General features: G+C 43.4%; 1 protein-coding gene across 1 annotated transcript in view; it reads right to left on the bottom strand.

Moving 5' to 3' along the window:
* The window catches only part of LOC130412881 (ADP-ribosyl cyclase/cyclic ADP-ribose hydrolase 1), a 117995-nt gene that overhangs the window by 23089 nt on the left and 78639 nt on the right, over positions 1 to 16267 (bottom strand). The window contains exon 5 of the mRNA XM_056737678.1: positions 15183 to 15256. Within this exon, the coding sequence (XP_056593656.1) occupies positions 15183 to 15256 (74 nt within the window). The remainder of the gene's footprint in view (positions 1 to 15182; positions 15257 to 16267) is intronic.

Here is a 16267-nt window from a genome sequence, read left to right as displayed (position 1 = left end):
AGAAAACCATGACGAAGACCCGGTTATGGCAACAATATTCAGAGATGCCATTGTTGACACCCTGCCACTGCCAGTAAAAGCAAAACTGGAAGACGTAGTAGGACTGAACTATAAACCACATAAAGAATTTTTAGAATATATTGTACACTGTGTTTTACAACACAGGAAGAGCGAGTTGAAGCTGAACTCAAGAAAAAGAGAGTTGCAGAGGGTTCTAGCACTAAGCAAATCTAGATTATTAGAAACCTTTTCATTTATATGTGGCCAACAGGAAAGACGGTTCACATTTATCATCATAAGATTATAATACAATTAATGAATAATGCTTAATATGATCAATATTAAGTCTAAAATGAATTATGTGCTTCACTAGTGATAATGATCTTTGAATTAGTTGATCTAGTTGTATGATCTTTGAAGTATAACGTCTTGGTTACGTATGTAACCTCGGTTCCCTGATGGAGGGAACGAGACGTTGTGTCGAGAACGACAGATGGGGGTTCGCCCTTGAGAACCAATCAGCTCTGACTACTACAGAAAAGGCCAATGAGATTTGGCGAATGAAATTTGCATGCCGGGCTCCGCCCCCGGATATCCGGTATAAAAGGAAGCCGGCGTGCAGCATTCATTTACCTCTTGTTCTGAAGAGCCTGAGATCCTCTCACGACTGCAGCAGAATACGATACGTGTTTGTGGCATAAGGGGTTATCTATGGAAAACGCCACAAACGCTGTATCGCGTCACAATCTCAGCAAAGCGACGGTAACAAGCCTGGGCGTGTCAGCTCGACGCTTTCGTGAAACTTGTAACCTTCCAGTGTGGTGGTCGGGGGGTTCCAGAGCTTTCTGGGAGAAAGATGGGTACAGCCCTGACCGGTAACCTTTCACGGACGGGGCCTTAGCTCTCTACAGGCGAGAGGCCGTCCGGCTCGGGTTTACACCGGGAAAAGCGCAACTCTTAATCAGAGAAGCGCTGCAGAGGCCACCTCCTACCCGTGGGGAGGAATATGGTGGAGATATGATATGGTCTCGTCCTTGGAGGAGAACGCATGGAACGGGCGGACTGGGTAGTACCGCGAGGTGGAGGTCCACCTGGGGAAGCTCATGGGTTACCATGTGTGGGAACCATTGTCATGAGGGTATAACAGACGGAACAGCCCACGGTGGGGGTGTTACTGCGTCCGATAGCACAGGTCCGGTTAGAACTATCTGTGATAGGTCATAAGGTTTCCCGGCCTAAGGGGGAAGGCTGCTCTGCCCAGCCAACCCCCAGGAGGTGCTTGCTTAGTGATGGATGGAATGCCTGTTCTTAACCAGTGTCTGGGTAAGAAGGAAGGTTGGTGAGGTACCAATTTTCTTAGCCATGTGTTTGGGTAAGAAGAAAAGGGTAGATAGCACACTGACCCAACCTCTTGGAGGGTGGGAAGGTGCTTTCGCAGGCATATGCCCCCCCCGGATGCCAGTCCTACATGTCGCCACGCAGGACGTGGGCTGACACCGGGTTTACGCGAAGGTCGTTAACCCTTGCGAAGGTGTTTGGGCGTAGCCCAACCCGTAGCTCTACAGATGTCTGCTAGAGAGGTGCTTCTGCCAGTGCCCAGGAGGTGGCTAAACTCCGGTGGAGTGAGCCCTCACTGCCAATGGGCATGGGAGATTCTGAGATCGAAATGCCGTCGTAACGGCATTCACGACCCAGTGCGCCAGACTCTGCTTGGAGACAGCCTTCCCCTTCTGCTGTCCTCCAACACAAACTAGGAGCTGGTCAGAGCTACTGAAGCTCTGCGTGCGGGCCAGGACACAACACGGATGGGGTTGGGTCTTCCTCCCCAGTGGGGAGCGCCTGCAAGTCCACCACTTGGTCCCTGAAGGGAGAAGTGGGAACTTTGGGCACGTATCCGGGCCTGGGTCTCAAGATAACGTGAGAATACCAGGGCCGAATTTAAGGCAATCCGGGGACACAGAGAATGCTTGGAGGTCCCCTACCCTCTTGATGGAAGCGAGCACCAACAGGAGGGCTGTCTTACTCAGGTGAGGAAGATCGGAACCTCTGAGGGGCTCTCAAGAGGGTATGGAGCGGAGATGAGGCGGATTCCGCCCTCTCGCGCCCGTTAGGAACCTGGTGATCAGGTCGAGTTGCCCTAGAAACTTTCCATCAACTGAGTCGTGATGAGTGGCGATAGCGATTACATACACTTCAGTTTGGAGGGGAGATGTTAGTCTTCAGTCTCGTGAGAAGGGGAACACAATCCTGAGCAAGCACCTCAGTGGGTCTTTTCTCGTTGAGAGAGAGAGACACCAGGACGAGAAGAGGCGCCGTCTAGAGGCGTGTGACCGCCTAGTAGATGGGGCCCTAGCCTGGGTGATGGTCTCAGCCATAGAGGGGGAGTAGCCATCTCAGGATTTTCTCGTCCTGTCTAGAGACCAGACATGGGTGTTCCAGAGGTCTGATCTGGGATGCCAGAACGTGTCCTTCCCCTGAGAGAGCAGGTCCTCTGTCAGGGGAATGGTTCAGGGGGAGTCGCTGTTCAGAGCATCAACTCTGAAGCCAGTGCGGTTAGACAAGTGTGGTGTAACCAATACACTTGGTGCTCCTCTTCCCTGACCTTGCACAGTGTTTGTGCAAGGAGGCTCCTGGAGGGGGAAGGTGTGCTTCCGCCCGTCCCGTGGTCAGCTGTGCGCCAGGGCATCCGTGCCGAGGGGGGCCTCGGTCAGGGAGTACCAAAGCAGACAATGGGTGGTGTCATGGGAGGCAAAGAGGTCTATCTGTGCCTGTCCGAACAACACCCAAAATGAGCTGGACCGGGGGTGGAGTCGCCACTCTCCGCAAGGTGTATACTGACGAGAGAGCGTGTCGGCTGTCTGGTTTAGTTTGCCTGGGATGTGTGTGGCCCGCAGGGAGCGGATCACCTGCTAACTCCACAGGAGGAGGCGTCGGGCAAGTTGTGTTAGTTACCGTGAGCGTACACCACTCTAGGCAATTGCACAGCGCAGACGGGGGCCTGTCCAGCGCCCCGCTTCTGCGTGCCCATTGCACACTGCACCCCACCCCTGCAGCGAGGCGTCCGTCGTCACCACGACGTGCCTCGTAACCTGCCCGAGGGGAACCCCCGCCCGGAGGAAGGTCATGGAAGACCAAGGGGTTAGGGTGCGTCGGCAGCAGGGCGTCATCACCATGCGCCTGCTGCCGGTGTGCCACGCTGTCCTCGGAACTTGACTCTGTGGCCAGTGTTGAAGCGGTCTCATGTGCATCAGCCCGAGGGGTATTACCCCCGCGGAGGATGCCATGTGTCCCAGGAGCCTCCAGTTCCAACACTGACTGGGCACGTGCTGCGGACAGCTGTGCCGTCATGGTGACAGAGTTTGGTTCCATACCGAGAAAGAGGATGCTCTGCACTGGGGAGAGTTTGCTCTTTTCTCGGTTGACCTGAAATCCCAATCGATCTAGATGCCGGAGCACCAGGTCCCTCTGTGTACAGAACAGATCTCACGAGTGTTTGCCAGTCGTCGAGATAGTTCAGGGACAGACCGAAAGGGAGGACTCTGTACTGATATGCCCACCCCTCGAACTCGAACCATGGGAACGGGGCAGAGTCGAGGGGATCGAGACATTAGAGTAAGCGTCCTTCAGGTCGATTGCCACAAACCAATCCTGACACCTGATAGATGTCAGGATGCGCCTCTGCGTGAGCATCTGAACGGCAACTCGTGAAGGTGCTTATTCAGGGTACGCAGACCTATGGCAACCCGCCGTCTTTCTTGGGAATGATGAAGTGCAGGTTGTGACCCACTGTACGTCTTGATTTTGGACGAACTCGATGCCTGTTTTGCCAGAAGTCTCTGGGAAACTGGATCGAGTAACCAAGACGGACCACCCGCATTAGCCAGCGAGACAGTGTGGGCAGCTCTTGAGCTCCCAGGGACTGTACAGGGTGACCAAGGGGGCAGTCTGCTTCATCATTTCCATGGGGGGTGGTTCGTCGGCTGGCGGAGCTAACCATCTGTCACGGGGGGTCCCCGGAGGGAAGGATGGCTCCGCCTTTTTACCTGCCTGGCGGGACAATGGCACACACTGTCGGTATGAGAGTGGTGACATCTGTCGTATGTGTACGACCTCATGCCTCGCCAGGGCGTGAGGTCGGTTCGCCGAGCACAGTCCAGTGGAGTGTGGGATCGGCTGCAAGTACACCCGGGGAGATCGAAAAACTCTGTGAGTAAGTGGGCGCCAGGCCCTGAAAAGGGCCCGGCTGTGGTGACGAGGCAGGAGTCGTCACGTACCGACCGATCAGAGCCGTGGCTGTGATGGTTCGGGCCCGATGTTGTTCTCCCTGGAGTCTTCCCGTCAGTGTCCCTTCTCGTGAGAAGTTTGCTGACGGGGTGGAGGTTTCCCCCTCGACCTCTGCTTCCGGGCTGCCGCCTGTGGGGGCACAGGAACCGGAATCGATGTCGAAGGGGTCCTGGGTTGCAGGGAAGCAGACGTCACGCGGGATCTCGGAGGCCTTCAGGCGGCCGAGTCGCGGTGAGAAAAATGTGGTTAATTGCCACTGTCTGCTTCACCGTCAAAAACTGCTGAGCGCAGTCCTCGACGGTCTTTACCAACAACCGACCCTGCGAGATGAGTGCATCAAGAAAGCGGACTTCCTTGGTATCACTCTTCTGCACAAGGTATAGCCGGGGGTGTCTCTCCTGGACCACTACCGTGGACATCGTCCGACCCAGGGCCCGTGTTTTACACAGCTCCTCATGCACCTCCGGAACCCCGGGTTAGCATGAATGACATTTCTGCTTCCTCCTAACTCGACCGCTGGGGGTGGAGCTCGGATTCGTCAGAGTCGGATGTCAGTCTCCCTCCGATGCTGCGAGCGACATCTCATCTACGTCACACATCGTTCCCGATGTGTGTGCGTGAGAATCCGGACGGTATGCCACCGCCGTTTGGGGAACATTCAGAAGAGCGAATCGGGGTGCGATCGGCCCGTGAGCACTTAGCTGGCGGGTTTACGTTCGCAGAGTTACCCATATCACTAACGCTGCTAACGTGGGTGGTCATCGGGGCCGTAGCCACAGATGTCACCGCCCGGGTAGCAGACGAAATGGTGGCTGGTTCCCGTAGTAAGACAGCCACCCGTGACCGCAACTTCTGAATGACAATCTGCCCGCAGTGCGCGTAGATGTGTCAACGAACGCTGCTTCAGTGTGCTGGACGCCCACACACCTAATGCAGCGATCGTGTCAGTCCCCTGCCGCACCCAAGAGAACAGCGGGACATGTCGTTCTCGATGTGTGTGCGTGAGAATCCGGACGGTATGCCACCGCCGGTTGGGGAACGTTCAGAAAAGCGAATCGGGGTGCGATCGGCCCGTGAGCACTTAGCTGGCGGGTTTACGTTCGCAGAGTTCCCCATATCACTAACGTGGGTGGTCATCAGGGCCGTAGCCACAGATGTCACAGCCCTGGTAGCAGACGAAATGGTGGCTGGTTCCCGTAGGAAGACAGCCACCCGTGACCGCAACTTCTGAATGACAATCTACCCGCAGTGCGGGCAGATGTGTCAACGAACGCTGCTTCAGTGTGCTGGACGCCCACACACCTAATGCAGCGATCGTATCCATTCCTTTCCGCACCAAAGAGAACAGCCGCGCTGGAGAATGCTCAGTCAGTCCTGAAAAGGACTTTTAGATAAATCTCACACCCTCGGAACTGCCGAGACGCCCAGGGGAAGGTCGCTGCAGGTAGGGACGATCCGCTGCTACACGTCGTAGATCCGGCAGTAGAAGAAGACGAAGAATTCATTGAATTCGTTCAGTTCGTAGTCATGAGCGAAGGCTCTGAAGAACAAAAGGTAAATGAATGCTGCACGCCGGCTTCTTTTTATACCGGATATCCGGGGGCGGAGCCCGGCATGCAAATTTCATTCGCCAAATTTCATTGGCCTTTTCTATAGTAGTCAGAGTTGATTGGTTCTCAAGGGCGAACCCCCATCTGTCATTCTCGACACAACGTCGAGAGACCGACAGAAAGGGAACTACTATATATTAGGATAAAATTAGATATTTAAAGAGTACCTGAAATAATAATGGGTTGGATTTGAATACAAACATAGGCAAAGGAAGAGAACATTTTGTTTTTATTTTTATAAATAATCTCCACAGCCCATATTTAGTAATCATTAAGGTCTAAATAATAATCTAACACCTATTATGTAAACGTATCTGAGAGGTGCGCCTTCTAAATCTCTCTTTAATGAACCATCATATGTAAACCAACAAAATTAAAAACTTGACACTGTATTAAACAGGGAGAATAATGATAATTATGTTATTTAAGAAGTTCTTATGAAGGACATTTCAAGTTTAAGTTTTAAGTTTAAGTTTATTATTTGTCACATACACAATCATACAGGGTATAATCAGCAGTGAAATGGAGGTCAGGACAGGTCCGCTCAATGGACAGTGCAAATAAAGGATAATACATAACACAGGAGCATATATTTAAATATAGGTAGGAATAAGATTAAAAAATAATAATAATAAGTAAAAACAATAAAATAAGGAGTAAAATGTGCAATAAACTAGAATGTGCAAAACAGTCTACTGTGGATTTAATAAATATCAATATAAACAGGGATGTGCGAGAGAAATGTGCAAACAGGTTGTACTGGGTATGTACACATAGCAGCAATGCGGAAGATGGATAATGATGGGTGTTACAGTTAATTAAATCAGTCCTGAGGATGTTATGAGACTGAGTTTAGGAGCCTGATGGCCTGAGGATAGAAGCTCCACCTCAGTCTCTCAGTTTTTGCCATCACGCTTCTGAAGCGCTTGCCCGATGGCAATTTGATGAAGAGACGGTTACCAGGGTGATTTGAGTCCTTGATTATTTTTACAGCTCTGCTTCTGCAGCGTTTGAGGTAGATGTCCTGCAGAGAGGGGAGGGCAGCCCCAGAAATGCGCTCAGCTAGGCGCACGACTCTCTGCAGAGCTTTGCAGTCCTGATTTGTGGCATTACTGTACCACACTGAGATGCACTGAGTCAATACACTTTGTATGGCCCCTGAATAGAAGGTTTTCAGGATTGCTGAAGAGACCCTGAATTTCCTCAGCTGTCGCAAATGGTACAGTCTTTGCCTGGCTTTCTTGACCTGTGTTGAAATGTGTGCAGTCCAAGTCAGGTCCTCGGAGATGTTTACACCGAGTATTTGAAGCTGCTCACCCTCTCCACAGGGGTCCAGCTGATCATAAGAGGAGTGTTTTTGGAATTTTTTGGAACGGTTGCGTAACCAATTGTTCCTGAGTCAGCTTTACTATCAATCGGCTTAACAACTGTCAAGTGGACACCACCAAACTGACACATGCTGTTGGGAACTTACCTAGTATGAAAGACAGTAACCCACCGCCTTTCATGATGAATCTAATAAAGTAAATGGACACATTTCACAGTTAGTAGATTTGATCTAATTCATTAGGTGATAAAGGGTTTGTTAAATATTGGGACGTGTTTCACGTCCGGACTTTTTAATCAAATTTCTAATGGAGAATATTTTTATGACCTGATCTCTATGCTTTCATAGACCTAAGATTTTATTTTTAACAATAGAGTCAGTAATTAATCAAAAGTTCCAGTTTTTTAGGGAGCCGTCAGCTGAGCTTGGTGAGAAATGTATTACATTTTTGTTGATAAAGTGAGTGCTATCTGTTATTCTTTCGCCTCACAGCTCCAAGACCTGCTGTCTTTGAATAGACTGTTGAGTCAGGCAAAAGTGTCCAACTGTTGATTAAATCATCTTTGGGCAGTTTTGAGTCCGATTTGTTGAAAGTGTTTAATGTAGTCCTGCACAATAGACTGGGTCACTAAAGTTTAGCGTCGTTTGACTTCTTTAAACAATAAATAATTTGTATTTTAAATAGTTTTGTACACTGTGTCGATAACAGTGACAACAATGAAGAACAATGTCTATTACTTTCCACAGCAAGATCAGATTTCTTAGAAATATAACAGAATAAATAATTAGCCACTCAGTATTACTGTACGTTAAAAAGCATCTAGAGTATGGATAAATTCAATATGAGCCCATTTATGGCTTAGATATAGCTTACTATAATCATTACAAATGCTACAAAAAAAAAAATGTAGAACATTTTTAAGTGACTTACTTTAGTTAGTTTTAAATTGATATCATGTTCCTGATATATATTTTATATTCACCTAAACAGCAGAACTAATCACTAGCGGTTACACAGAAACAATATTTTTAGATCAATTTGGAATAATGCATATAAAATATGTGTATAATAAATGAATATGAAACAATCGGTTGTCATAATATTAAACTATACTTCGCTATCCTTATAAAAAGGTAAACTAACGTTTAAGTGAGAAGGCAAAACCAATCCTATTTTCGTCAAATTGCAGAAAATGAAACTTAACCATTTGAGTACCATATGCGATTGTAAAAGATTTGAATTTCAATTAAATGATTTCTGGATAAATAAAGTGATTGATCATGAACTTCATGACCAATTAAGATAGGATTTTTAGCAGCAATAGGATTTACTATATTTTCTGTAGTATTTTGCTGTCTTTTACCAGTTATAAGAGCTATGGTGGTGAAAGCTACAGACAAACAGATGATATTGAGAACGGAATTAAGTACATATTACAATAATGAAGAAAACATGCTGAATTTGCTAGCTGTTAGGAAAAACAATGAGAAAGACAAGTGTCCCATGAATTACTAATTTTTTTTTGGACAGCAAGTGAGAAGAGCTTAGAATTGTATAATCATGCGTGGGAATAGTTTTAGATATTACCTTAGACATTGTTAGGCAAGTAGTTAGATTGATTTTTGTTTAACTTTTTATTATTTTGACATTAACATGTTTCAATGTTTGATGTTTCAGTTAATCATTAGTGCTCTATAATCAAACACTATTATGCGAGTGCACTTGGTGCACATGTGTGTATTTTATTTTGTTTTGTTTATTGTTTTTGCATCTAAAACATATAACATGTAATTTTCATTTATTATTTTATTGATATAACCAAAACTGTTATGTAAGTGCACCTGGTGCACATATGTGTATTTGTCATTGTATCTTCCTGAATTATGAGAAGTTGCCAACCAAGTGAGCTGCAGAACCTGATCTAAATAGCAGCAAGTGGTGACGCCAATGGTACAGGGCCAGTTAGTGTTAAATCTGAAAACAGCATCGTCCAGACGGTTTTCATCTGGAACAGTTCGAGTGTGGGTCCCAGGGCATGCATAAGGTGATGTAACGCGAAGGACCAAAGCATCTTGACAAGTCTTCCTGACCACATCGAATGACTATTCCGACAACAGAAAATAACTACTATCTTATAGAGAACCAGATTTACTGACACGACTAGCAAACACCTGGTCAATGTTACCCTGAATTTAACTTAATTTAGCCACTGTGAAGCTTGATGAAACGATTGACATCGTAAAGAACTTTGACAAACTGAGTACCACTACACTTCTGTTCTGAGCAAAATATCAACAATTTGAAGCAAACGATAGATCAACGATGGATTCAGAGCTACCTTAGCAAATCATCATGCAATGAACATGTGGTGGAGACTGACGAACCGAACGGCAAGAATCTAAAGGAACTACTATGTTTGTGCCATGCTTCCCAAAAATACCACTCTAGGGGACTGGTGGGCTGTGAAGAAATTGAAATGACTGTAGGAGAATCTGATATAAGATGTCATCACTTGGGAAGAACCATGAGAAAAAAGTGTTCACCTATCTATGAGAAGACAAAAACCAACCGCACTACCAGAGAGGCATGTCTGAGATGTCTGAATAAAAGTGCAGAACAGGAGCGATGGGCAGAAAAATTATATAGATGTTCCGGACGAAAGAGGTGCTGGAATCATTGAAGACAACTACTGGCTGTGTGGGTACTGAGTGTACTTATACAGAGGAACTGGACAGGACTGTGGTCTTTGGAATACGACAGACAGTTTTGCAAAATCGCCTGATCTTGGACCAGTTCAGAGCAGCGAAAGGAGGACTTTGTGCAGTAATTGGAGAAACCTGTGGCACCTATATTCGCAAGGAAGGAAGATCATCTCTTTAATGATAAAGACTTTCACCAAATCTGAGGTTGACTCAGAACAATTGAATTGGGACTGGATGACAAGTGTGTTTACTAACATGAAAAATTTGATGTTGATTGAGGCTTGCTTTATTGCATGCATTATATTGACGTTATGCATTAAGTCATTTCAACGAACAGCTGCAGCCACTGTTCCCAGTCAGACGATTGTTTATGTTGTATCACAACATAGCATGAATAAGGATCACTCATAAGTTACTATTGACTAAAAACGGTCAATAAAATTGATGCATATTACAGGGTTAAAAACAGAAATAATCATGTTATGACGTATTTACAGAAGGGTAGAAGGATTTTTTTTTTTTTATATATATTGCTTGCTCGTAACCCAAGTATTATTTGAACCTACGTATCATTTCATCTTACGTTGTACTATATCTTAAATAGTTTATCATTAACTGAATGCACACGCAAATTATTAATCAATTTGAGCACTATTGATTTTTTTTTTTTTTTAGATGTTACGATTTATATTAGTCTATAATTTCCTTTTTACGGAGACCATTTAGTTGGAGTGTGAGGCTTGTCAGCCTCAAAGGGGGGATTATATGGTGGTTTTCCTATTATAGTATTGAGTTTTCTTATATAAAATAATACATTTAGTTAGTTATACGTTTCATGTATTCTTATGAAACGATTGTAGTGGAGTAGGCGGGGCGAGGCCGTGGTTCGAGTCCGGTGAGTAATTGTGAATGAGCGCCAGCTTTGCGCACACCGTGCTCAAATCACGTAGGAGATAGGGAGCATATAAAAGGAACGAGCGACCGGACCGTCGAAGAGAGAGGACCGGGCCCGAACATATGTTAAGTTTAAATTTAGGTTCTTGTGTTTTGTATTTATGTTTTGTCTGCCAGCGGTCGGCCGTGAGGGGCCGCCGGCTGTTATTATTTGTATTAAATCTTTTTTTAAATGTCTGCCGGTTCCCGCCTCCTTCCTTCTTTACTTGAATCTTATTACAACAATATTGGGCCTCATGTAAATCTTGAGCTCTTGGACACCTGCATGGGCAACAAACATCTTATCTTAACTGCACACACACCACACATACATTTTGCAAGGAAGTTTGGTTTGCATAGAGTCAAGGACGTTGGAATCTCTAAAAGTGAGCTAATTTTAACAAAACGGATGTTATGAGTTTGAACGTCTGAACACTTGAACATCTGCACACACACCAAATATCTTTTAACACTAAGACGAACTCCCCACACACTTTTTTAGAGAAGTTTAATTAAATCGCATACAAACAAGGACACTGGGTAGCTCATTATCGCTAAACCATGAGCTCATCTTTGATAAAAACATGGTTAAATCATGTATCGTGCGAAACCCCCAGGAAAGTGTCAAGATAAAGAGGCACCTGTTTTTGAGGGGTGCACGCAACCATTAAATCCTAATATGGTAGGCCAGAACTATGCGCGCAGAGGGACAGGCTAATGAAAAAGTGAAGTCATATGAAACCTGATTGGAAGAAGACGATGTCATGCACACGTGATTGGTTTAAACTGTGATAACAACTTGAAAACAATGTATAAAAGATGGAGTCAGATATGTATTCGTTGGATCCCTTCAGATGAACTCTGAATATCCCACTTTGTTTGTCCGGGCAAATAAAGTTTAAACTCTTGGCACCTAGAACCCTTGTCTCTGAGATTTCTTTCTGCGATGGAAGGCCGGTTCGCCGCAACATATTATATAGGCTAAAGTATACCTATATTTTTTTTCTTACAAAATCACAAATATGAGTACGAACTGTCTTCAACATAATGTGAATTATGTCTGAAAGTTTTAAACATTATTCAAAATGCTTTCCGAAAGATAAATTATGCTATTTTTATCACTTTTTTCACAAAAATGTTTGTTCCAGCAAAAAACTTTATTCTTTAATCTCTGAAAAGAGTTCCCTTGCATGCCGGAGCAGACTTTGAAGAGATGGCTAGGGGCTTTGACACAATTCAAACACTGCTCAAATGTATAGTTAAAAGTGCTCCATTTTGTTAAACGTGTAAAACCTGACAGCTTCTCAATGTGACTAACATCATTAACTATAATATGGAGAAGTTTGTGTGAGCATTACGGGGTTCCTCGACTAAAATGTACTTAGTCAAATCAGAATTGTCATGTCTTGCCTATAGTCAAATCGCACATGTGTTTGTGTGTGCGTGCGTGCTTATGGGAACAACACCAAGTGGTTAACAAACGTCCAGCAACAAAGTGCAGTGCAACACAGCTAGGTTCCGGGGGAAAATCCCCCGCAGCTGGGAAACTTCATGACTGTCTGACAGCATACTCGCAGGACAAAACATCACTCAACCGCTCCGATTATAGTATCGAACAGGTTTGCCCCATTCAGTGACGCACCGACTGAGAAACCTGTTGAAAGTGCCCTAGTTATCGGTGATTCTATTGTTTGGAAAGTTAACATAGAGGCACCAGCCACCATAGTCAAATGTCCACCGGGAGCCAAAGCGCCTGACATCAAGTCAAATTTAAATGTGCTTGCTAAAGCTCATCTAAAATTCAGTAAGATTGTTATTCACGTCGGCACAAATGATGTTAGACTGCATCAATCAGAGAACACCAAAGATAATATTAAAGAGGTGTGTGAGCTTGCAAACACGAAGTCAGACATTGTAATATTCTCTGGCCCCCTCACTGCTATCGTGGTGATGAGATTTATAGCAGATTATCATCACTAAATGGCTGGTTGTCTGAGTGGTGCCTGCAGAATGATATAGTTTTTGTAAATAACTGGAAGAGTTTTGAGCCCAGACCTGACCTGTTGAAACGAGATGGTCTCCACCCCTCCTGGGATGGAGCTTCCCTCCTGTCTACATGTATGTCACAAAGTCTTAATAATGCTAAAGCTTGACTCACTGGGGACCAGGTAAGGGAGCAGACTGAATGGCTTAACCAGCTGTCTGCTTGCCGTCTCACGTTGCAGAATACACAAAATGTACAACATGTAATATACCGTCTCCCTAGCATTATAAAATAGAGAATGTATCAGTCCCTCGGATTAGAAAACATAAGTAATGAGCAATCCTCTTGAAAGTAATTTAATGAACGTTAAACAAATTAAACATGAACAAAATGACTCTGATTGCTAAATATTAGATCTCTCTTTAATTAAGCAATTCTGGTAACAATATGATAACAGATCATATAAAAGACATGCTCTGTTTTACAGAAACATGGCTAAGACCGGATGATTAAATTACTTTAAATGAATCTGTCCCCCAAGATTATTATTATAAACTCAAGACTCGTCTAAAAGGCGGATGGGAGGTGTAGCTGCACTTTACAATAATTATTTTAGCATCTCCCAGAAGTCTAATTTTAAATACAATTATTTTGAAGTCATGGTACTTCATGAATCAACACCTAATACTAAGGACAAAACATTTTTTAAATGTATTCTAGCCTTTGTATATAGGCCTTCAGTGCACCACGCAGATTTTATTAAAGAATTTGGTGGGTTCTTATCAAAACAACTACTGGCCGCAGATAGAGTCCTTGTCAGTGGTGACTTTAACATCCATGTAGATAACGATACAGATGCCTTAGGAATCCCTTTCAAAGACACTCTTAACTTCATGGGCGTTAGTCAACATGTATCAGGACCCACTTACCTTTGTTATCATAACTTAGATTTTGTACTGTTTTAAGGTTTTAAACGACATTCAAATCCTTCAGCAGAGTGAAGACATTTCGGATCATTATCTGTTATTATGTTTGCTCCACTGGCCTACGGCTGCAAATCAAGCTCGTTGTTACAAATATGGTACAACAATTACTTGCGTTTCTCGATAATATGCCTGAATTGTCTGGATAGTACTCGAAAATATAGGAAAGCCATAAAAATCGTCTAGATCCGCCTACTTTTCATCACTAATAGAAGAAAAACAGCACAACCCTAAGTTTTTATTTAACACATTCGCTAAATTAACAAAATATAAATGGTCAGCAAGCTCAGATTCTGGATTTCAGCATAACACTGATGAATTTATGAACTACTTCACAAGTAAAATCCAAGATATAAGAGAAAAAATTATAACAATGCAACCAGAAGTTAAACCCGCTGAACAAACTAACTACAGCTCCCCTAAGGATAAATTGCTTTTTAAAAATAAATTGCTTTTTTTAAATTATTTTCTACCATAAATCAGGATGAACTGTCTAAAGTCATTAGATCATCTAAATCAACAACATGAGTGCTACACCCTATACCTACAAAACTACTGAAAGAGATGCTCCCAGATATTATAGATCCTCTTCTTAGTATTATTAACTCATCTCTGACATTAGGACATGTGCCTAAAGCATATAAGGTGGCTGTTATAAGGCCCCTTGTCAAAAAAACAAACTCGACCCTAGAGAACTAGGGAATAACAGGCTTATATCGAATCTACCTTTCATATCTAACGTTCTGGAAAAAGTAGTTTCAAATCCAAAGGAATGATATCAATGAAGAATTCCAGCCTGCATTTAAAACATGTCACAGTACAGAGACGGCTTTGATCAGAGATACAAATGATCTGCTTTTGCGTCTAAACAAGGTTTTATTTAGTTATTGGTGCTGCTAAACCTTAGTGCTGCATTTGACACCATTGACCACAGCACACTCCTACATAGACTCGAAAATTACGTTGCCATTAACGGAATAGCATTGAAATGGTTGAAGTCTTATTTATCCGACCGTTTTCAATTTGTAGCAATAAACAATGAAGTGTCGCGCTACCTGACAAGAGCTGAGATGATAGAATTGGATAATGAAGGATTCAACGACTTGACACGACTTCATTAAAAAATGCAATGATATGAAAATATGCAAATGCTTTTAGTTTATTAATGATAATAAGCTGATAGTGTGTTTTATTGAGAATTTCTTTTCTTTTCACACAATTAGTTTATTGGTATCACGTTATACGGTTACATCACATTTTTCCGTCATCTTCCAAATGTCCTCTTGAAATGAATAAAAAAACTAAAAGGTAAAAGCTTAACATATATTTCACATATCAAGCAAAGTAAGCATACCCACCTTGTTTTGTTGAAAGCCTGATGAATTGATCCATTTAGCAACACTGTAATATTCCCACATGCAGCCGCTGCAAACTGTAACAATTAGATTTTTTCGAAATGCATCAATCCATCAATAATTGACTGTTTTGATAAACCCTAATAAATCACTGCGGATTTTTAGAGAGATTATATACATTAATTACTGATTTCAATAGAGGGTACATGACCGCTAAGGAAGACACACAAATCAAGCCCACAAAGTGGCAGAAAGACTGAATTCAGCCTTTGCCACTATCTGTATTCTATTTAAAACGGGAAAGAGTTGTAATGCGATTTGAATCTACAAACAAACTGGGCAAGTAATCGAATATTTCTCTTTACACTACAGCAAAAAAAGCGAATGATGATCAGCTATATATCTATCTATCTATCTATCTATCTATCTATCTATCTATCTATCTATCTATCTATCTATCTATCTATCTATCTATCTATCTATCTATCTCTCTATCTATCTATCTATCTATATATATATCTATATATATATAGATATATATATATAATTACGCGTATATTTAAATATAATTTTAATATTATTTCATCATATAAAGTGAAAGATTATGAAAAGTTGCGTTAGACTATATCTCGAGCAGCAAGATCACTGAATTTTTTGTTTTCATTATCTGTAAGCAATAATCATCAAAAACTCGAGAAATAAAGGCTTGACATGTTTCACTCTATGTGTAATGAATCTATATAAGCAGCAACTTCAGCCTTTCTCAAACCCCTCCCCCTTTCCATAGCTCACCTCTACAGCTGTCAATGCAATCATAAGGTTGCCTCCGCTTTCAGCACTGGCTCACTGATTACCCTCCTACCCTCCATTTTCTGACCTAGCACTAATCAATTTCCCTTCACAGGTCTCAGGGATCGATTCAAGCATAAGGCTCCCTCTGCCGTCTATCGCACAATCCCTGTGCCCACACTTCTCTCCTTCACACTAAATCTCCTTTTTCTGCTTTTTTTTTGCCAAAAAATACAGTTTAAGACCTAGGCATTATATTAGACAGCAACCTGTCATTAAAAAATAAAAACATAAAACAG

This window comes from Triplophysa dalaica, chromosome 23, assembly GCF_015846415.1.
Source record: "Triplophysa dalaica isolate WHDGS20190420 chromosome 23, ASM1584641v1, whole genome shotgun sequence".
NCBI classification, from domain to species: Eukaryota; Metazoa; Chordata; class Actinopteri; order Cypriniformes; family Nemacheilidae; genus Triplophysa; species Triplophysa dalaica.
This window is presented reverse-complemented; position numbering and strand designations above follow the sequence as displayed.